Source organism: Onychostruthus taczanowskii, unplaced genomic scaffold, assembly GCF_017590055.1.
Source record: "Onychostruthus taczanowskii isolate IOZ18803 unplaced genomic scaffold, ASM1759005v1 scaffold6, whole genome shotgun sequence".
In the NCBI taxonomy this organism is placed as follows: Eukaryota; Metazoa; Chordata; class Aves; order Passeriformes; family Passeridae; genus Onychostruthus; species Onychostruthus taczanowskii.
Genome location: NW_024503679.1, coordinates 16210838 through 16228681, shown reverse-complemented (window position 1 = coordinate 16228681; position 17844 = coordinate 16210838). Strand labels below are relative to the sequence as shown.

At 49.1% G+C, this 17844-nt stretch overlaps 2 protein-coding genes across 2 annotated transcripts in view; both read left to right on the top strand.

The window, feature by feature from the left end:
- Window positions 1-2546, top strand: part of IGDCC4 (immunoglobulin superfamily DCC subclass member 4) — an 83424-nt gene extending 80878 nt beyond the window's left edge. The window contains exons 19-20 of the mRNA XM_041418788.1: window positions 268-432; window positions 2019-2546. Of these exons, the coding sequence (XP_041274722.1) occupies window positions 268-432; window positions 2019-2546 (693 nt within the window). The remainder of the gene's footprint in view (window positions 1-267; window positions 433-2018) is intronic.
- A 7980-nt stretch (window positions 2547-10526) lies between these two features.
- IGDCC3 (immunoglobulin superfamily DCC subclass member 3) overlaps window positions 10527-17844 on the top strand; it is a 95706-nt gene continuing 88388 nt past the window's right edge. The window contains exon 1 of the mRNA XM_041418760.1: window positions 10527-10646. Within this exon, the coding sequence (XP_041274694.1) occupies window positions 10580-10646 (67 nt within the window). The 5' untranslated portion in view covers window positions 10527-10579. The remainder of the gene's footprint in view (window positions 10647-17844) is intronic.

Genomic DNA, 17844 nt, shown 5'->3' with positions numbered 1-17844 from the left:
TTATGCAACCAGTTGTGAACCATCTGGCATCTTTTATCCCTGTGCTCTGCATCAGCCCGTGTAACAGCAGTAAAGCCAGTTCTAAGGCAGGGACTGTGTGGGTCCATTGCAGAGCATTTTTATTTTGATGACATTGGAACTGTCCTCCACATTTATGGTATTTTCACAATTTGCACTTTTCAAGCTGCTTCTCATTTCACATGTATGAGGATAAGAATCCATGTCTGTGATAACTGCATCTTTTCTCCTGCTACTTTTGTCCTGCAGTCTTCATGGAATAAATCAACCAACCAGGCCTGGACAAACAGCATCACCAGATATGGGGACACCATCACCAAAGAGCCTCTCTCTGCTGTCAATGGGTCACTGAAGCTCCCCTCCAGTGCAGGGCAGAAGCTTCTCTTACAAGCCCTGGTTTATGATGCTGTGATGGTGGGTACCTTTGCTGCTTTGTTGACTTGTGTGTTCTCATGTGGGTTTTCCATTTATGTTCTCCATCTCCCTTTCTGCTTTTTGCAGCCCCTTTCTGTGGGCTTGTTGGTCAGGTGATGGCCAGGTGGGGTCAGAACCTTGGTTGTCAGCAGGGTTGTGGCATTTCTGGTTCCTGAGGATCTGGTGCCAGGCACCAGCAGTCTGCTTGGAGTCTTTGCTGTGGCTGTGCAGCAATCAGCCTGAGTGAGTTAGGAGCTGCAGTGCTCAGCACAGTCATTAAGATCTACAGCATGCTTGCCTGACAGAGGGATTGTATTTTTGGCTGTAAAAGGAGTCAAAGATCAAGGGTTGATTTAAACTCCCTTCTCCAGATAGGGCAGACCAATTTTCACTGCACTTGTGTTCTGGGAGGAAATCCTATTTCTGATATTGCATCACTGGAATAAATATGGACTCCTGTGTTTGGGAGAGTGTACATCTGTGTAACTGTCTTAGCAAAGCAAACTGACACGTGCTCAGACTGACTCAGTACCAGAAGATTGCTTTGGTTATTCTTTGAAAAAGTTCATTCCCCCTCTCCAGCAAATACTTCTAAGTAACCTACCTACGTTTCCTTCCTAGGCAATGGTGTGAAAATCAATTATACACAGGATGTAATTAACATTGTGGATAGAGCTAAGACAATGTTTTACAGCCCAATTACAGGGCAGCATTTACAGCACAGCTTACCCATCAGAGTTTGTCAACAAAAGAGAAAAGTGTTAAAATATGTAAATGATGCTCAAAGTTGGCTTCAACAGAAAGCACAAATTACACGTGGGATATCACTTCCATACCCTGGATTGTCTTCTTGCTGCTACATCACACTCAGCCCAGAATCTGAGCGTTGATTGCCTAGAGAGCTCTTTGTGAGCTTCTACAATAATTTGTCTGGTAAATTATTGAGTGATAATCTCACAAAATGACCTGCTTGTCAGCCAGATTTGTGGAGATCTCTAGCCTGAACTCCACTTAAACACTGCAGAGCACAACTTATTGTTTTCTTTCTGAATTTAAAATGCTTGAATTTACACAGACTTTTGCAGCTGTGACCAGGGCTTTAACAAACACACACTTGGTGATATGTAGCCAAAATTAAATGAGGAAAGTGAAGGGAGCCCCTTTACCCATCTCAGAAGCCAGTTTCCTACAGTGCTGCCCACTCAGCCTTTAACAATCTGGCCCTTAATATGGAAACAGACTGGTGAGATTTGAAAATTGTGGTATTTGACAGAGGCTTGGAGGAATGGTTGCTCCAGCCTGCCAAGAAACTGTGAGCAAATCACTTTGCTCCCTTGGGACTTGCTTTCTCAAATGTAAAATAGAAATAATGATCCTGAGGTGATTTGAGTTGCTTCTTAAGACCTAAGCCCTGAGAAACATATCAAGATAATGCTTAATAGAGGCATATGTACATCCCATTGCACTCAGTGGGATTAAAAATAAATGAATTTTAGTGCTTGGTTTGGCCACAGACTCAATTATCTGAATTTCACTTACTTTAGCTTTTTTTTTTTTTTTTTAATTTCTCTCCTGTTTGATAACAGAATGAAGCAAAGAAAAGCCACCTGCCAGCCAGCCTCCACCAAGTGGAAGCAGAGGTCATCGTCCATTCTGATTTTTCAGCCTCTGACAGAGAGTACAACTCCCAGCTGCACACCCTGGAGAGTGAAGAGACAGAAATAGAGGACCAGAAGCCAGAAGAGCTCCCCTCAGCAGAGCTGGCTCTTCCCAGTTCCCAGCAGGACACTGGCCAAGTGTTGGTGGACTGCATGGACAATTTGGAGGCTCAGGCCCAGGCTGAGTTGCTCTGTACCGACACAAAGACTGACAAACCTGAGGCTGTTTGCATCCATGGGCTCACCAATGGCTTCCACAGGCATGGAGAAAGTCTGGATTCGGAGGAGAGTGGAGATTCAGACTCCACCCAGGAGGGCAGGGGTGATGTGCAGCCAGTCAAGTGCCAGTTGCTTTCCCCGGCACCTGAGGAGGCCCTGCTCTGTAGTAACTCTGGTTTAACCAGTCCATCCTCAGCATCTGAGAACATGGCACGTGTCCACAATCACAAAGAATGAACTGATCTGATATTGATCACAGCAGAGCTGAAGCACGAGGAGAGCCTGTCCCTAAGAGGTGCTGCCTGCCCTCGTCTGGCTGAGCCCAGCAGGAGCTGGGCAGGTGCAGCATCTCACCAGAGCATGGCTCGGACCTGTCAGCTCTACAGAGACCTTCGGGAAGCCAGGTGGGTTGGTAAGGACCCATCTTCCTCCCGCTGAAGCCGATGAGGAACTGCGTGTTGGTGGGAGCAGGACTGAGGCATCTGCCAAATCTGGGTGGAACCACGATGGAGCAGAGCCTTCTGCGCTAGGCTGGGGCTGTCGCTTCACCACAGCCCTCGAGGCGACCGGCAGGACGTCCTTTAACGCTGGGAAGTGGCAGAGTACACTGAGGGATCCTTCTCTTTCCCGGGGAGTGCCCAGGCACTGCTGACTGCCTGGCAGCGTTGGGATGAATTCTGGCACAGGAGTCCCAGGAGCGGTGGAAGCCCCAGAAACAAAGGCAGTGAGCTGTAAGCACCGGCCTTTTCTGCCCTCCCGTGGTTGGAAGGATTACCAGGCTCTCTGTGTGCGCTCCCGCAGTAACTACTACTAGCAGGCTGATGTAGTGGCCTTTTATTACACACTCTACGAGTGCCTCTAACAACTTGTACTATTTAGAACCTTCTGCAGCGTCTGGGTCTTTTCACCAGCCTGGGCTTTGTTTTATGTAGGTTCTTGTACCTAATATTTTAGGTACACATCTGTCCTTTTAATGTACAACATGTATTTTTATTTCCTTGGAACATCTTTTTATTATTTAATTTTATAAAGTGGAATAGTGTGTGGTATAGAGTAGCATTTTTACTACTTCTCTCTTTCTTTATTTTTTCCTCCCTAACAACACAACTACCTCATGTCTGTTGGAGAAAAAAAAAAAAAAGCAGTAGATCTACTCATTTGTTATAGTCCATTATAGGTTTTAACTTATTCTTATACTGCCTTTTTCTAAAGAATATGTTTGCACTGGTTGTTGACTCTTCTTTAACACGTAGTGCTGCAGATCTGATGTCTCTCTTGCTTTGTTTCTTGACACCTTCCCTACAGCCAGAGAATTGGGTTGTGTCTTTCTGTAGGACTGTGTTTTGCAGCAGCTGGCAAAGGAGACTGCTTTAGCTGGCAGGATGTCAATCCATCTTTCCTCAACAAGCTTATACTAACAAATAGAAAGAAGAACCAGGAATTGCAAAAGTAACTTGTGATACTAGGGACATGTATTTCTTTTCTCTTTTTTTGGGTGCCCTTTTTTTTTGGTGTGGAGACATCTCAGATGGTTTTAATTTACAGAGAGCAGCACTCAGCCTCTGTGGACTTGCTGAAAGCCTTGGATGAACAAGTGAAGTTTTCCAGTCACTTCTGATAGTCCTGGCCAAAGTCCTGCTTTGGGGTGGGTTTTTTTGAAGAGCAGAGCACCACCAGAGCTTTAAAATGAAATCTTTGGTCTCATACCAGTCAGTCTGGCTTGAAAATCATCCAGTGACTCTTCCTGCTAATGCTATTTGCTTACTGCTGACATGTCTCTCAGCCTGGCCCTGTTGGGGATGGACTTTTCTCTACTTTTTTTAGCTGGTCTCTTGTCCTTCTCCAGGTTTGCAGGGTTTGACTACGAATGCTACAAGCTACAATGACCACCTGCTCGGAGTTAACAAGGATCAGTAATTCTGTTCATGGGTGTTTGGTGAATGTTCTACCTTCCTGGAGGATTCAGACTTCTCACCATTTGTTTAAAAAGTGAAGGAAGAGATCCCCACCTTGCTTTTTTCTTACTAAAATCTCCCCAGGGTATATGGGGAAACTGTGTGCCAACTTGAGATCCTGTAAAAGACTTTAGATTTTGTTTTTCCTGGTGATGACTGGGTGGAGGTACCACTGTTTGCAGCATGGAGAACCTCACTTCACCAGCACCCTGCAAGCCTTTTACCTCCAGCTTTTCAGCAAATGAGAACCTCCAAGCCTCCATGTACTCTGATGGGAAGGATATTGCAGCTTCCACTTCTCCCCAGCTGGCAGCATCTCCTCCCAGTGTGACACATTGTTCTGGTAACCAGCTGTATTTCCAGTCATTGTGATTGCTGTGTTTCTCCAGCTTGGTGTCTTGAGGAGTCTCAGAAATGCTGTTCCATGCTGTGACTAGCCATTACTCTGGAATGCTGTGGGACAGAGACGGGAAATCAGTGCCAGTGAGCAGGCAAAGGCAGGAGTTTGTGTGTGTGCTACTGCAGTGAGGAAAAGGCAAAGAAACATAACTGGGCAGAAGAAGTGTGTAAATAACCTCCAGAACCCACTGCCACAAGACTTTGAAACTCATGATTTAGCAGGGTTACAGATAAGCAGTGAAGTGTTATTGCAGGCAATAAGGGCAATTCACAGTTCTCTGGGAGTGGATACAGTCACAGAGGTACAAACCCTCCAGCTGGGCAAGGCTGGGTGCTCGCTGCAGAGAGCAGGGGGACGTTGTGCAGGTGGCCTGAGTGGATACAGTCACAGAGGTACAAACCCTCCAGCTGGGCAAGGCCGGGCGCTCGCTGCAGAGAGCAGGAGGACGTTGTGCAGGTGGCCCTCAGGTCCCAGTTCCATGAAGAACCTGTGCCCTTCCTCAGTGACAGAACAGGCCCTGCACAAGCCACATTGCCACTTTCTATCCAGGGGGTGGAAGGGGACATAGGCTGATGTAGGAGTGTGCCACAGTTTTGGGGGCACTCCATTGTACATGCACCCCCTGCTTTGCCTGTACAGCCTTCAGCAGTCCTGCAGCCCTGAGCTGCCTAAAAGCTGTCCCTGCCTGTCACTACAGCCCACAAAAGCAGGCACTGTGGGGCACCATTCCCCTGGATCATTTTGGGCTGACCACCAAATCACCACAATAGTTCCAGTCTCAGAGAGCTTTGGGGAGATGCAGCAGATCACAATTTTGTCTATGCATCCCCAAAACACTTTTGTCCACTTATGCTGAGACTTGTTCTGATCTCGTTACACTTCACCAAACTGTACCAGGGTGTGAAGCTGGGCAGTGTTTGGCTGTCCAAGAACTGTGGTGGCCATGGGCTGGTCAGCCAGACCCGAGTTGCAGAAATCCAGACAGTTCTCTTGGAGCCAAGGGGTCACCCCTGACCAGCAGCACCGAAGCTCTCCCTGGATGAACACACATCCACACAGAGTGCTGGGTGTCCTTGTCCAACTCAGCTGTGCCCCAGGTTCCCCTGCCCTGAACATGCAGGGATCTTTCAGTCTCAGCTGGAAGTGAATCGAAGACACGTAATACACATTTGATGTGTAAAGCTGAAACAACCAGTGCATATATTTTTTTATCATGAAATAACTAGCTTTCTTGCAGATTTCTCACAGGCACACAAACTGTTGATACCTTTAATTACCCATTATGCTTAATATCTGTTCCTGCACACCAGGCTCCTTTCTCCTTTTTCTTCCTTTCAGTAACACTAAAGATTATTACTGTTCAACTTTTTTGCTGGTGTATATTGTTTTACATTGTTAAAATGTCAGGTTTGCCTCACTGGCATAATTTTCTAGTATTAATGTTACTGTTTGGCTACACAACTGTATATTCCCCATGCTGCTGTGAGAGTCAGAATTCTCATCCTTTTATTTCTTTTCTTATTACATGAAACATGCAACTCAGATAAAATCCTCTATCAGCTTTTTGTTGACTTGATTTCTTACTTAACAGGCAGCAAAGTTCTGGTTTAAATAGTTCAAATGAGATAACTTCTAATTTAGAGTTTGAGAAATTTTTTACATTACTAGCTAACAATCAGCCCATGAAATATTGCTGTGTAAGAAAACAACCATTTTACTAGAACAGTGTATATGGTTTTGATCTCATTAGTAATAGGTGTTTTAAAGGAATCATTGTGTCTTTTCTAATCAATACTTTTGTTAGAAAGGAAGCGTTTAACCAGCAGAAATCTACCATCTACTTCTGTTACTGTATTCCCTTGCTTGTATTTTCAAGTTAAATTTAATTTTCTGCACAGTGCATAAAGATGTGTAACCAGAACTTGATCTTGTTTGAAGGTTGTGTCTGTGTTTGGTTCCATACTGTACTTTATTATAACTTTCTTTCTTCAGAGACTGTTCTTACTCCACAAATACTCTTTAGTGTTAAAGTGTAAGACATTGTCCTTATATTCCTTAACTAATGGGTTATTAATAAAATGTTTTTTAAAAACAGTGGAATTTTTCTCACAATTAAGTCTGTTGCAGCTGTTTGAGGAAGCAGTGGTGGGAGCAGAATGCAGGATTCATGCTCACACCACTTCAGTACCAGAGCTCATCACCATGAAGGTTGGCATTGTGAGATGATAGTGGGTACCTGGTTCCTTAGGGATTCTTCTGGAATTTCAGACATGAGCAGAGTTTGGATTCATTAGGCATTTCTGGATGCTTGCTCCTTTCTCAGTTTTGAGCTGATTCCTGTAGGAAAAAATATTTGTCCAGTTTCATGCTTCATCTTGCTGGGAATTTTTTAATGGTAAAAATAAGCAGAGGCATCTAGCAATGGGTGTTGAGAGTTCTCTTGGATGGCACACTGGGCTGAGCACTGGGTGGCTTGTGCCCGGCGGGATTGGTGAGAGGATACCTGCCAGTGCCCAAGGACACACTGCTAACCTCCCGTGCATCTCCCTTCTTCCTGGGATGCATTCCCTACTTCAGTACATAGTTTCCATTATTACTTTATGCTGCCACGACTACAGAGCCATAAAATCTCATTTTATCTGCATTACAGAGGTAATAAATCTGCACTTAGCACAGTGTTCTCTGATAGTGGTTAAAGGGAACTCTGTCAGACTGTGTAACTCTGATGAGTCTTTCTCCTAATGATAGGTAACCCCACAAACGAGCAAGGAAGGACCTTGGAGGGAGTGATGGGTGACTGCAAATCACTCTTCCAGCTCCCACTTCACAGCATAGGATGCTGATTGGAGGCTGCTGAGAGGAATGGATGGAATGGATGCCAGAGATGGACGGACACGGCACTTACAGGAGAGAAGTGAAGAGCAAAGTGTCAGGTTGCGTTTCTTTCTCTTCCCAGCCCTTGTCACTCTGACACACTGTGTAAGGATGCAGCTGGAAATACACTACAGTGAGCTTGGGTTTCTCGTGGTCTCAGGTAATTCAAGGAGTTACAATTGCCTGTGCAGTGTGTGGCCCAGCTCAGCCCTCTGGAACATGGCACAGCACGAGACAATGGGCTGCGTGATGCAGTGACGTGGCCAGGATTGCTTCACAGATTCTCAACACAGAGAAAACAGTTTTTGCTGCTTCCAGAAGCAGGTCCTGGGATGGTCCCAGCATTGCTGGCATGGCTCTGGGCTCAGTGCCTCAAGATGGGTGCCACAATTTTGGCTCCTGCTCCCTGTTGCTCACTGACCATGAAGCAAATGCTAAAACCCTGCATGTACCTACATAAGGGAAAAGCTCCCAGACTGTTAGCAGGCAGGGTAACCACAATTACACGTAGAATAATAAATGGAGTGAATTCAGACAAGTTAATCTCCCACTTCATCCACTGAAACTACTAATGGTGTCTTGGGGACCTCAGTTTGCAGTTAATTGGTGTAAATCAGGAGCACGATTGGAGCTGATGGAAATTTGCTGTGCAGGGAGTGAGGAGTGAGTGATGCCCTCAGAGGGCATTGTGGAGAGGGAGGGCAGATGGACAGACAGAGCCTGTGCCCCGCAGCAGCAGGGGGGACAGAGGAATGGACCCATTGTCTGCTCTGCAGGAAAGGGTTTGGAGCCTCAATTTTGGCTGGACACTGTCACTCCTGCAACCCTCCTGCTTTTCCAAAGGCTCCGATTTCTGCTCACAGTGTGATAAGCAAATTCCTGCCTCCAGTACAAAGCAACTTTTCTAAGCCCTCATGCTTACAGAGCGTAGAAAAACATGAGTGCTCTGAATTCCTGCTCTTAGGTGGCTCCAAAAGCCCCAAACCTGCCTATTCCCTAAAAGATCTCATGGTTTTTCATATAAGTCCTATTGTTTGGAGTAGTGATGATTTCTGAATGTGCTACCAGTGCTGTCACCAGTGTCATTTGCAAGATGTGGGGGTGAAGTTGGTGATACCCTAAACGTGTACCTACCTCCCCCAGCTCCTGGGTCCTGTCAGGGCACTTGGCAGCAAAAACACACAAAATCTGTGGTTCACAGGGAAAGCAGCCCTGTAAAGCACATCGTGCTCAGTTTCTCTTGGAATTATTAATTCCCACAAACCATCCTCAGTAATAGCAGCCACAAGTCCATGATGGCTTCAAGCGTTACATAAATGCTGATGGGGCCCCATGGCAGGAGCCAGGGAGTCGGAGCAAGAGCACGCCTGGTGCCAAAAGGTCAGGGACAGCACAGAAATTCAGATGTTACCGAGAGGCTGGTGGAGCCAGAGCAAATTCTTCCCCAGCTGAAAGGAGCCTCGTACAGCTCAATCCTCCTCTAAACGAAGGAAGCTTTAATGTGGAGCAGATGTAGTGACGTCTTCTTTCCTCGTTAGCCGACTCCGACACGCTCAGGGTGCACCATCCAGGGGAGCCTCACATTGCTCCTCTTCACAAAGGGTTTTTCACCAGATTTCTAGGAATGGTTACAGTAACCCAGCAGTGGTTTAGTAACCCAGTCCACAAAATCTGGTTTTAGTCTGAAGAAAGAAATCAGTTAGGATTGACTTTTATTTCATTTTAGTTCCTTTTTGCCAAGGAAGCACCACTGAACTGTCTTTGCAGAGATGGCTTTTGCTGCTAAAAGTGACGATATGAGTTATGTTTGTGGAGAACATGGGCCAAGGGACAGGGTAGGATCAGTTGGAAGGCACAAAATACTGCATGGGCACAGGGTCTGAGAGCCTTGTAAGAACACGTTATCCTTATTTCAAGCCAGGAGGGCAAACAAATTATCCTGCTGTAGAAGGATTTAGGAGCAGACTCATCCCTTACTGGGTCCTTCCTCACTGGGGCGTCTTCCAGGGTGAGCAGGCTGGTCCAACACCTGCATTACTGACTCGGGTAAGTCACTTAGGATAGCATTAAAATCAGGAGCACAGAGGTGGGACAAGCCAAGCTCTTCTGCGTTCCTGCGAGGTTGCCCCAGTGAGGGGAGACAGGTGAGGAGAAGCCCCCTGATGTATCCCTGTAATCCCTGGAGCTTTCTGAAGGGAGCCCCGGCGAGTGAAAGTGGCGAGGGGAGATCTGTGAGGGGGCTCCGGTGAAGGGAGGGGAGACCCTTGAGGGGTCTGTAGTGAGGGAGGTGCACGAGGGGAGACCGGTGAGGGGAGACTCCTGAAGCAGCTCTGGTGAGGGGAGACCCGTGAGGGGGCACCGGTGACGGGGCTTCGGTGTGAGGGAGCTCCGTGAGGGGCACCGGTGAGAGCAGCCCTGTGAAGGGAGCCCCGAGAAGTGGCACCAGTGAAGGGAGACCCGTGAGTGGGTTCTGAAGAGAGGGCTCCTGTGAAGGGAGAAACGCGAAGGGACTCTGGTGAGCGAGACACATGAGGGGAGATCTGTGAGGCTCGACCCGTGAGTGGGTTTTGAGACGTGCTCTGTGACGGGAGCTCTGTGACAGGAGTGCCGTGAGGGGACTCCGGTAAAGGCAGACCCACGAGGCTCCGTGCACACTCCCCGCGGGTCCCGGGCGCGGAGTGGCCCCTCACGGAGCCACCCCCGCCTCTCAGCCCGGCCAGCGCTGCCGGCGCCCCGGCGAATGCGCAAGATGGCGCAAGGCGCTGCCCGCCCGCCCCCCGCCCGCCGGCGGCCCCGCTCCCTCAGCGCCGCCCCCCGCCCGCCCGGCGCGGCGGCGTGTTCGCGCCGAGGGCAGCACCGCTGAGAGCCGCTTTTCCCCTTTTTTCCCTTTCCTTTTTCCCCCCCGCCCCTCTCCCGCCCGCCCCACAGCTGGGGGTGGTTCTCGCCTGGCCGCCCTCCCTCCTCCCCTCCCTCCCTCTCTGCCGGCGGGCTGCTCCCTCCCCGTGGGGCGCAGGGAGGCGAGCCCGCCCGCCCGGGATGCCATGGCTCCGCCGGGCTCCGCGCTGCCCGCCTGCCTGCTGGGGCTGCTGCTGCTTGTCTGCCGCGGAGGTAAGAGCCGGGCTGGGCTGGGGGAGCGGGAGGGGGCGCGGACGTGGACCTGCTGCCGCCGCGCCCGGCACCGGCGTCGCTCCCCGCGGCCGCTCCGTCCGTCCGTCCGTCCGTCCGTCCTTCCAGCACTTTGCGTCCCTTCATCACCCCCGAGACGGCCAGGGCATTGCTCATCCCCTTGTCCCTCGCCATCCCCGCCGCCGGTCCCGTTTCCCCTCGCTCGTCCGCGGTCACTCGCAGCCCCGCTCTCTGCCCTTCCCCGTGGCTCCGGGCCGCCGCGGGGGCTGGACGGGGCCGAGCAGCTCCGCGTGTGTCCGCCGGTGCGGCGTGAGGGTCCCCGCGGCTCAGCATCCCTCCGCGGGAACGGGGCGCGTTCCTCCGGGGAGGCGAGCAGGGGTCGTGGCTTGGGGCTGCGGAGTCCCGCACCAGCCCATCCAGCGCCTTCATCCCCAGCCCATCCCGAAGTGCTCCCCAGGAGCTGTGCTTCCAGTTGGAAACCCCTTGTGCGGGGGTCTCTAGGGAGGGACGGTGGTGTTTGTGGAGCCCGAGCCCCCACTGCTGGCGCTGGGGAGGGGTGTGGTGGCTGCCGGGGCAGTGGCGTGCCTGGCCATCCACCCGTGCCCGGATCGTAAGAGCCGCCGGGATCGTCACCGCGGAGCGAGCGGGAGGCAGCGCCCGACGGACGCGTCGCGTTCGTCAGCAAAGGCTGTGAGAGCGAGAGGAGAGATGTTGGGAGACAAGTTGCAGGGATGAGGGCGAGCAACTTCAGACCTACAAATATATTGTGCTCTCCTGTAACGCCAGCTCTGTTCGCATTGGTAGCACAGTCCACCTGGCCGGACTACAAAACATCAAAAGAGAGCTTTCCCTGGACTTACTGCGCACATGTCCAGCGGATAAATGGCAGTGTTTTTCTTCCACTGGTGATGCATGGGTCTAATCTGACAAAGATGCTGTTCTGCAGCAAAATACGCGTGTGCATCCTGTTCTAGTCTCTCTTTAACATCCTTCTAGAGAAGGAAAAGTAGGAACTGAGCAACCTGGGCTAGTCTGAGGTGTCCCTGCCCATTTTGGGGGGTTGGAACGAGATAGTCCTAAAAGTCTCTTGCAATCCAAACTATTCTGTGTCTGTTCTGTGAATTATTTTTTTAAAACCCTGTAAGCAGCCCAGCATGCTCAGAGGGAGAAAAGTGTGTGTTAGATTTATCAAAGATTAGCTGCTGGGGTGTTTAGAAAGCAAAGCTGTGGGTTAGTCGTATCATAAATCTCGCCACGTGGTCCGTAGCAACTGCGCGAGGAGGAGAAGCCAGTGTAACTCGCGGAAAATAGAAGTGATCTGTGAGGTGGATGTAACGAAGCAGGTCTTGTTATTATGTCAAGATTCCTGAGCAGTACAATGAGGATGGTTTAAGAAGTTTGGTTGGTTTTTTTTTTCTTTTTTGAACAGAGGAGAGGAAAAGAGGTGAATACTTGAAAGCAGAACTTTCGCAGCTTAAATTTGTGTCTAGGTTATCGCCTGCTGCTGTCCAAATTGCCCCGTGTGTTTGTTTATGCTGCGCCTCGGCGGGTCAGTGGCTCCTGACTTCGGGGTGTGTTTTGCTCGCCCTGCTGAGGAGTGTTTGGCTACACTTTCAAAGTTTTTTGGTTCTGACGTTCCCCCCCCCCCCCCCCCCCCCGTTGGATTTCTGTGCTCTCAACGTGGTTAACAGCGAGGTAACGCGTTTGTGCGCTGTGCTGAGTTCAATAAACCCTCCCGCGTCAGTGTCAGTCATTGCCGGAGCAGCCTCGCCGGGGATGCTGTGTCGGAGCGGTGCCGCGCTGTGCGGGACACGATGCTCCACTCCCAGCCCTGCGGTTTTCAAACTCCCCAAAATGCTGGTCTGGCGACTGTGAGCCAGGCACTGGGAGCTGCTGGTCAGCGTGCGGGAGTGGGCTCAGCAGCGAGACAGTATTTTCTTTCTCTTTTTTTTTTTTTTTAATTTCCTGGAGCTCTTTGTTCTGGGTGGTGGACAGCTTTTGTCTGTTATTGCTGAGCCCGGCATTCAAAGGCAGGCATAGGATACGAGAGGCTCCCCGGCTCTGCTCAGTAACAGCCTTGGAATTAAACATCGTCATTTATGTTTAAGTAGGCTTAACTTCTAAATTATTGAAGCTATAAGCTTTCACTAATTTCTACTCTGTATGGCTTTGTTGTCTTTTTTCAGATGAAAAAAACCGGATTGCTTTCTACTAAATTGGTGTAATACCCTGTCTTTTTCCTTAATATACATAGAGAGTATCAGGTATCATTTCCCCAGTAACGCTCAGAGACTCGGTATGAAATTCAAGCCCACGTTTGGGCTTCGTTTCTCTCGGGAGTTCAACAGGAGAATCTCAGGACGTGGTTTTCCCGCGTGGAGGCAGCAGGCAGCCCATGAAATGGGGCAGGCGTTGCACAGCCATATCAGCGTGCACCACCTTTGGGACCTGTGCTCGGGGCAAAGCTGCCACGGGGGTGTGAGTGTGCAGCCACCCGTGCTCATGGCAATCAGGTGCCTGCTGGGGCCACCATGATGCCAAAAACAAATTTGGAAGTGTATAAAGCAAGGTGGGAGAGGGGGCAACAGGACAGGTTGCTCTCCTTCTAATCTGCCCCACCACCCCCTGCCAAGGCTGTTAGAAATATTAAGCTGGTGTAATTGTGCTTCTTGTTACCTGTCAGGCTCTGGATCTGGCACAGAACAAGTTTCCATGCTCACTTAGGAGCTTGCAGGGGGTTCCAGGGGAGAGGATCTGGGCAGAGAATCCCAGATCCAGGATTACTGCTTGGCTCCCCACTCCCTTCCATCGTGTTCAATCCCAGTTTTGGCCCTTATGCTGTGAGCCTGGTACTGGCCAGCATGGTTAAGCTCAGCAGCAGCACTGCCTGGCAGAGAGCTGCAAAACTGCTCTCATTTTATTTGTGCAAACGAGAAAGTCTCTCTCCCTCTTTCTGTCTGCCTGAACTTTTTTATTTCTGATTTCCTTATTTCTCAAGGGTCCTGTGTCACAGCGTGTGAAGTGCCAAGCAGTGACCCCATGCAATGCCAGCTCTTGCTTCACAGACCCCTAGACTCTGCTCCAAAGCCATGGGATGAGCAGATCATGTACTTAATTTTGCAGCCTGCAGCAGATCTGGGACAGAAGATGCTTTTTTCTTGGTCCCTTTTCCCCACAACATTTCATGCTTTGCACTCCTGGGCTTCTGGCCCATGATATTGTCATTTTATTTAATTAACAAAACAATGCAAGAATCTACCTCTGCAGATTAAGAATTCCCATTTAAATCAATTGTGTAACATTAGTCAGAAACAGGAATAGTCCATTCAAAATTATTTTGAAATCACAAACTTATTTGAACTTTAGTGGAGCTTTTAGTTTTACAGAGTTTAGAAACTAATAAATTACGTAGCAGGGCTCATGAAAATCTACCCGAGTCTGCTTATCCAAAAGAATATCCAACATTTTGGTTTTGCAAGAAAATAAAAATAATTGTTTGCACATGTTCAGGAGTCATTGGCAAGCTTATAAAACTGGTGGTTAAGAAGGCGAACATGTCAATAATTGCACTTTAAGAGAAGAAAGAGGCAAACAGGCGAGTGCACGAGGAAAGCACCGAGCACACTGAGCTGGCCTTGCCATTATATCAGATGTCAGCGTTGTATCGCACCCTCCACTCGAGAGCAGCCCAGTCACTTAACAACCCAGACCTGCTCCGTGTTGGTAATTTAAAACCAGAGTTTCAGAGCGGAGTCAAGGATTTGCTGCCTGTTTTTTTTTTTTTGTTGTTCTTGCACATGAGATTGTGTTGATGAAGCTGATGGCAAGTCAGGGGATGTAGGTCGTGCTGAATGGTTCTGCTGAGCTGTGAAGATGCTTTTGCAGAAGGGTCGTTGCTGCTGAAACCTGAGAGTACGTGAAAAGAGAGAAGAGCTTGTGTTTCAAGGCGCTGGTTTTGGAGCGAGCAGGGATCCATGCAGTGCTCAGCTCCTTGTGCTTTCCTCCATCCTGAATTTCAGGGTGGGAGGTGATAAGGCATAGGGGATGGCAGGGAGGAGAGAGAGCTGAGTTTGCTTTTTGTAACTGTATTGGTACTAATTGTATCCCCTGGATACAATTAAGAGTTTCAAAGTGTGTCATGTGCACACTAACTTTCCTGCGGAAAGACCTTTCCTTCCCTTTCCTTGCACGCCATCCCTGCCTGCCAGAACTCAAGCTGAAATTCAAGGGCTTGGTGGCAGGGCTGTGTTGGCTGGTGGGGTTTGGCACTGTGATGCCGAGGCGCCTGTGGCTCTTCTGGCAGCCTTGTGCCATCATGCCAGCCACCATCTCTGATCCACGGGCACTGTCACTGACTGAGTGGCCAGTCCATTTCCTGCTGGCTCTGTGCAAGGGCCTGGCTGTGGGGACAGCCACCTCTTTGATGCTTTCCTGCAGGGTCAGGGAATGAACCTGCTGTTCCCCTGTCCTGCGTTAGAGCAGCCTTGGGAGCTGAAGCCTGGGGGACCCTGGCTCTGGCACAGCATTTCCCATCTTGGCTGTGCCTTTGCTCTGTATTTGTGCACGGTTGTTTCCTGCTCTGTGCTTGTGTGGCTGATGCCCTCTGTGATGAGGCTGTGATCTAGTCAGGGCTGTGAAATACATGGGGAATGCAAATAACAGTGCATCCTGGGCTCTGCTTGCTGCCGTGCTCTCAGGATGCCTCGCTGTGGATGGAACTGCTGTGGGTAATTAGCTCAGGAAAGGTCTTTGCCCTTTCCAGCTATACCAACAGGTTTTATCCTGCCTTCTTTAGATATGGGGGAGCCCACAAGGATTTGGGGCTTGTCCTAGAAAGGCTCTTTGTGCTGTGAATGCTTCCAGCTTCCACAGTGCTCAACAAGCAACCTCCTGGGATTTGCTCAGTCTGGTCTCAAACATCTGAAAATTATTTGGGGCAACTTCTTTGGCTCTTCATGCTCCTTGCCTTCCTCAGCTAAAATTAGTGTCCCCAGTGAGGGCAGTGATGCTGGGTGTTTTTGGGCTCTCCGTCAGGTGGCTGAGAGGTTGTGTTATCCCTCTCTGTTAGGAGGTCAGAGACCTCCTGCAATCGTTTAATGAGTGGATGGGGTTTATGCTCCCTGATGGAAAAATCGCTTTATATAACCTTCCATCCAAAAGGAAAGGGAATAAAAAATTCTGAGCTAGTAAACTTTACTGCCAGCAAGATGTGGGGCCTGTTACAGCCTATTCTCCTCTTCTTTAAATGTAAATTTTCTGGATGCCCTAAAGAGCCAATTTGCACTTTACTGCAGTGCAGTGCTTTTCTCCTTAGGGTCTGGGTCAGGCTCAAGGAGATTTAAGAGGGCACCAGCTGGATTTTTAGGCTGCCAATTTCATCAGCCTGAAGCTTGTTATAATCTGTTGGAGAACATCTTTCAGGTCCATATATCTCTTCCTTCCATATCCTTCCATTTGCAGAAGGATTTGAATGAAAAACAACCTACCACTGGAAAAGCAGGAGCTATTTTTCATGTTCATGACCCAACCTGCATCCAGGTTTTTGGTCTTGATACTCATCTATGAAATCCCACTAAAATCCTCTGGTCCTGCACATCTTCTTTTGCTTTATTGGAGCAGGACTGGAGTGGTTATCCTTGGTGGTGGTTATGCTGCTGATTAAGGCTGTGTTATGCTGGGAATAAACACAATAAATCAGAAGGGGGCAAATTTGTGCTGATGTGATGCAATTTGCAGGTGGATGTCATGCTGTTGGTGAGATGAGGAAGGAGCTGGTGCTACCTTGGTCTCCCCAGCACTGCTCCCAGTGATGCTGCACCAGGAAAAGTGGGACCCAACTACTCCCACAATATCTCACCTTGCCACAAGCTCAGAGCGGGCCGTTGGCAGCTTATTTCATCCCTCTGTGATTAATGTTCCCTGTCTAGAACAGGAGTAATAATATGGGCTTCATCTGTCAGGACCACGTGCTCCCAGGGCAGGGATGGCCCTGTTGGCTGCGGGTCTGGATGGGCTCCAGGAGGATGAGCCAGGATGTGACTGAGGTCCTTGGCGATGGACGTCACCGCTAATTGGAGCGGTGGCATTAGTCACTGAAGCACAGGAGGGGAAGCCAAAATCATGTTTCCCAAATGGAAAAGGACAATACAGGGGTATAAGCGAGTTCTTTTGAAGCCCTGAATGTGCATCACAGTGTCAAGTAAAAAATAATTAAACTTATTTTTTTTTTAAATGTACTTCAAAGTGTCTTTTAAGCTTCCCATTAATTCGAAGTTCTTTCTCTCAACGCTAAATAAATCTCTTGGTTCAAAAGCACAAGTGCTAATTGGTTTCTCTGAGTATGCCTGGCTTGCTTGATCAATAGGGGAAGTAGTTTTTGTTAAATATTTGCACATATAGTCACATATTATATTGCACAGGGAGATGGTAAATGTTTCTCAAAAGGAGACTTGTAGAATGAGGATTCCAGTAATTTTCTTGTGGCCTTTATGTCAGAGCTAATCACGCTTCCTCCCTCCATCCCTTTGCAGAAAGCAAAGCAGTTTTCCCTCACGCGCTGCCGGTGTCAGCGGGCTGTTCAGCTGCCTGCCTGACACCCCGGCTCCAACTGCAAACTCGAGCTGCCACGAGCAGAGTTGTACAGTTCCTGCCTCGAGCAGGGAGTGGCTGTGAGCCATGCTGCCATGCCGTCCGTTTTGGGAGGGACCTGGGATGTTGTGTGGGATTAGAGAGGTTTGGATACACAGCCAGCTGTTGGAGAGGGATGGGACTTTCAGACTCCCTGAGTGAATGTGCACAGCCTCAGCAATTTCCTTGCTATCTCTCAATTAATTGCACTTTTACTATTTCCATGTGCCTTTGGAGTGTCGTTTACTTCCAACTTTGCAGCATCATTTCTATGCCCCACTGGTAACTGCAGTCAGTTCTTTATGCTGATGGAATTGGGTGGCTTCCTCTCTCCCACCATTGCCTCCTTATCTTGTCTGTGCTCTCCCTCTGGCTCCTCTGTGCTGATCTCTAGAGCAAACACCAGGAACCTTCTTGTCCCACCATGGAGATTCCTCTGGGAGCATCTGTCCCTTTGTCTCTCATCCTGAGCATCCTGGGAATAGAGGACTCTCTGTGTTCAGAGTCTGCCTTTGAGACAGGTGAAAGACAGAGCTTGGCTTCTCCCAGATCC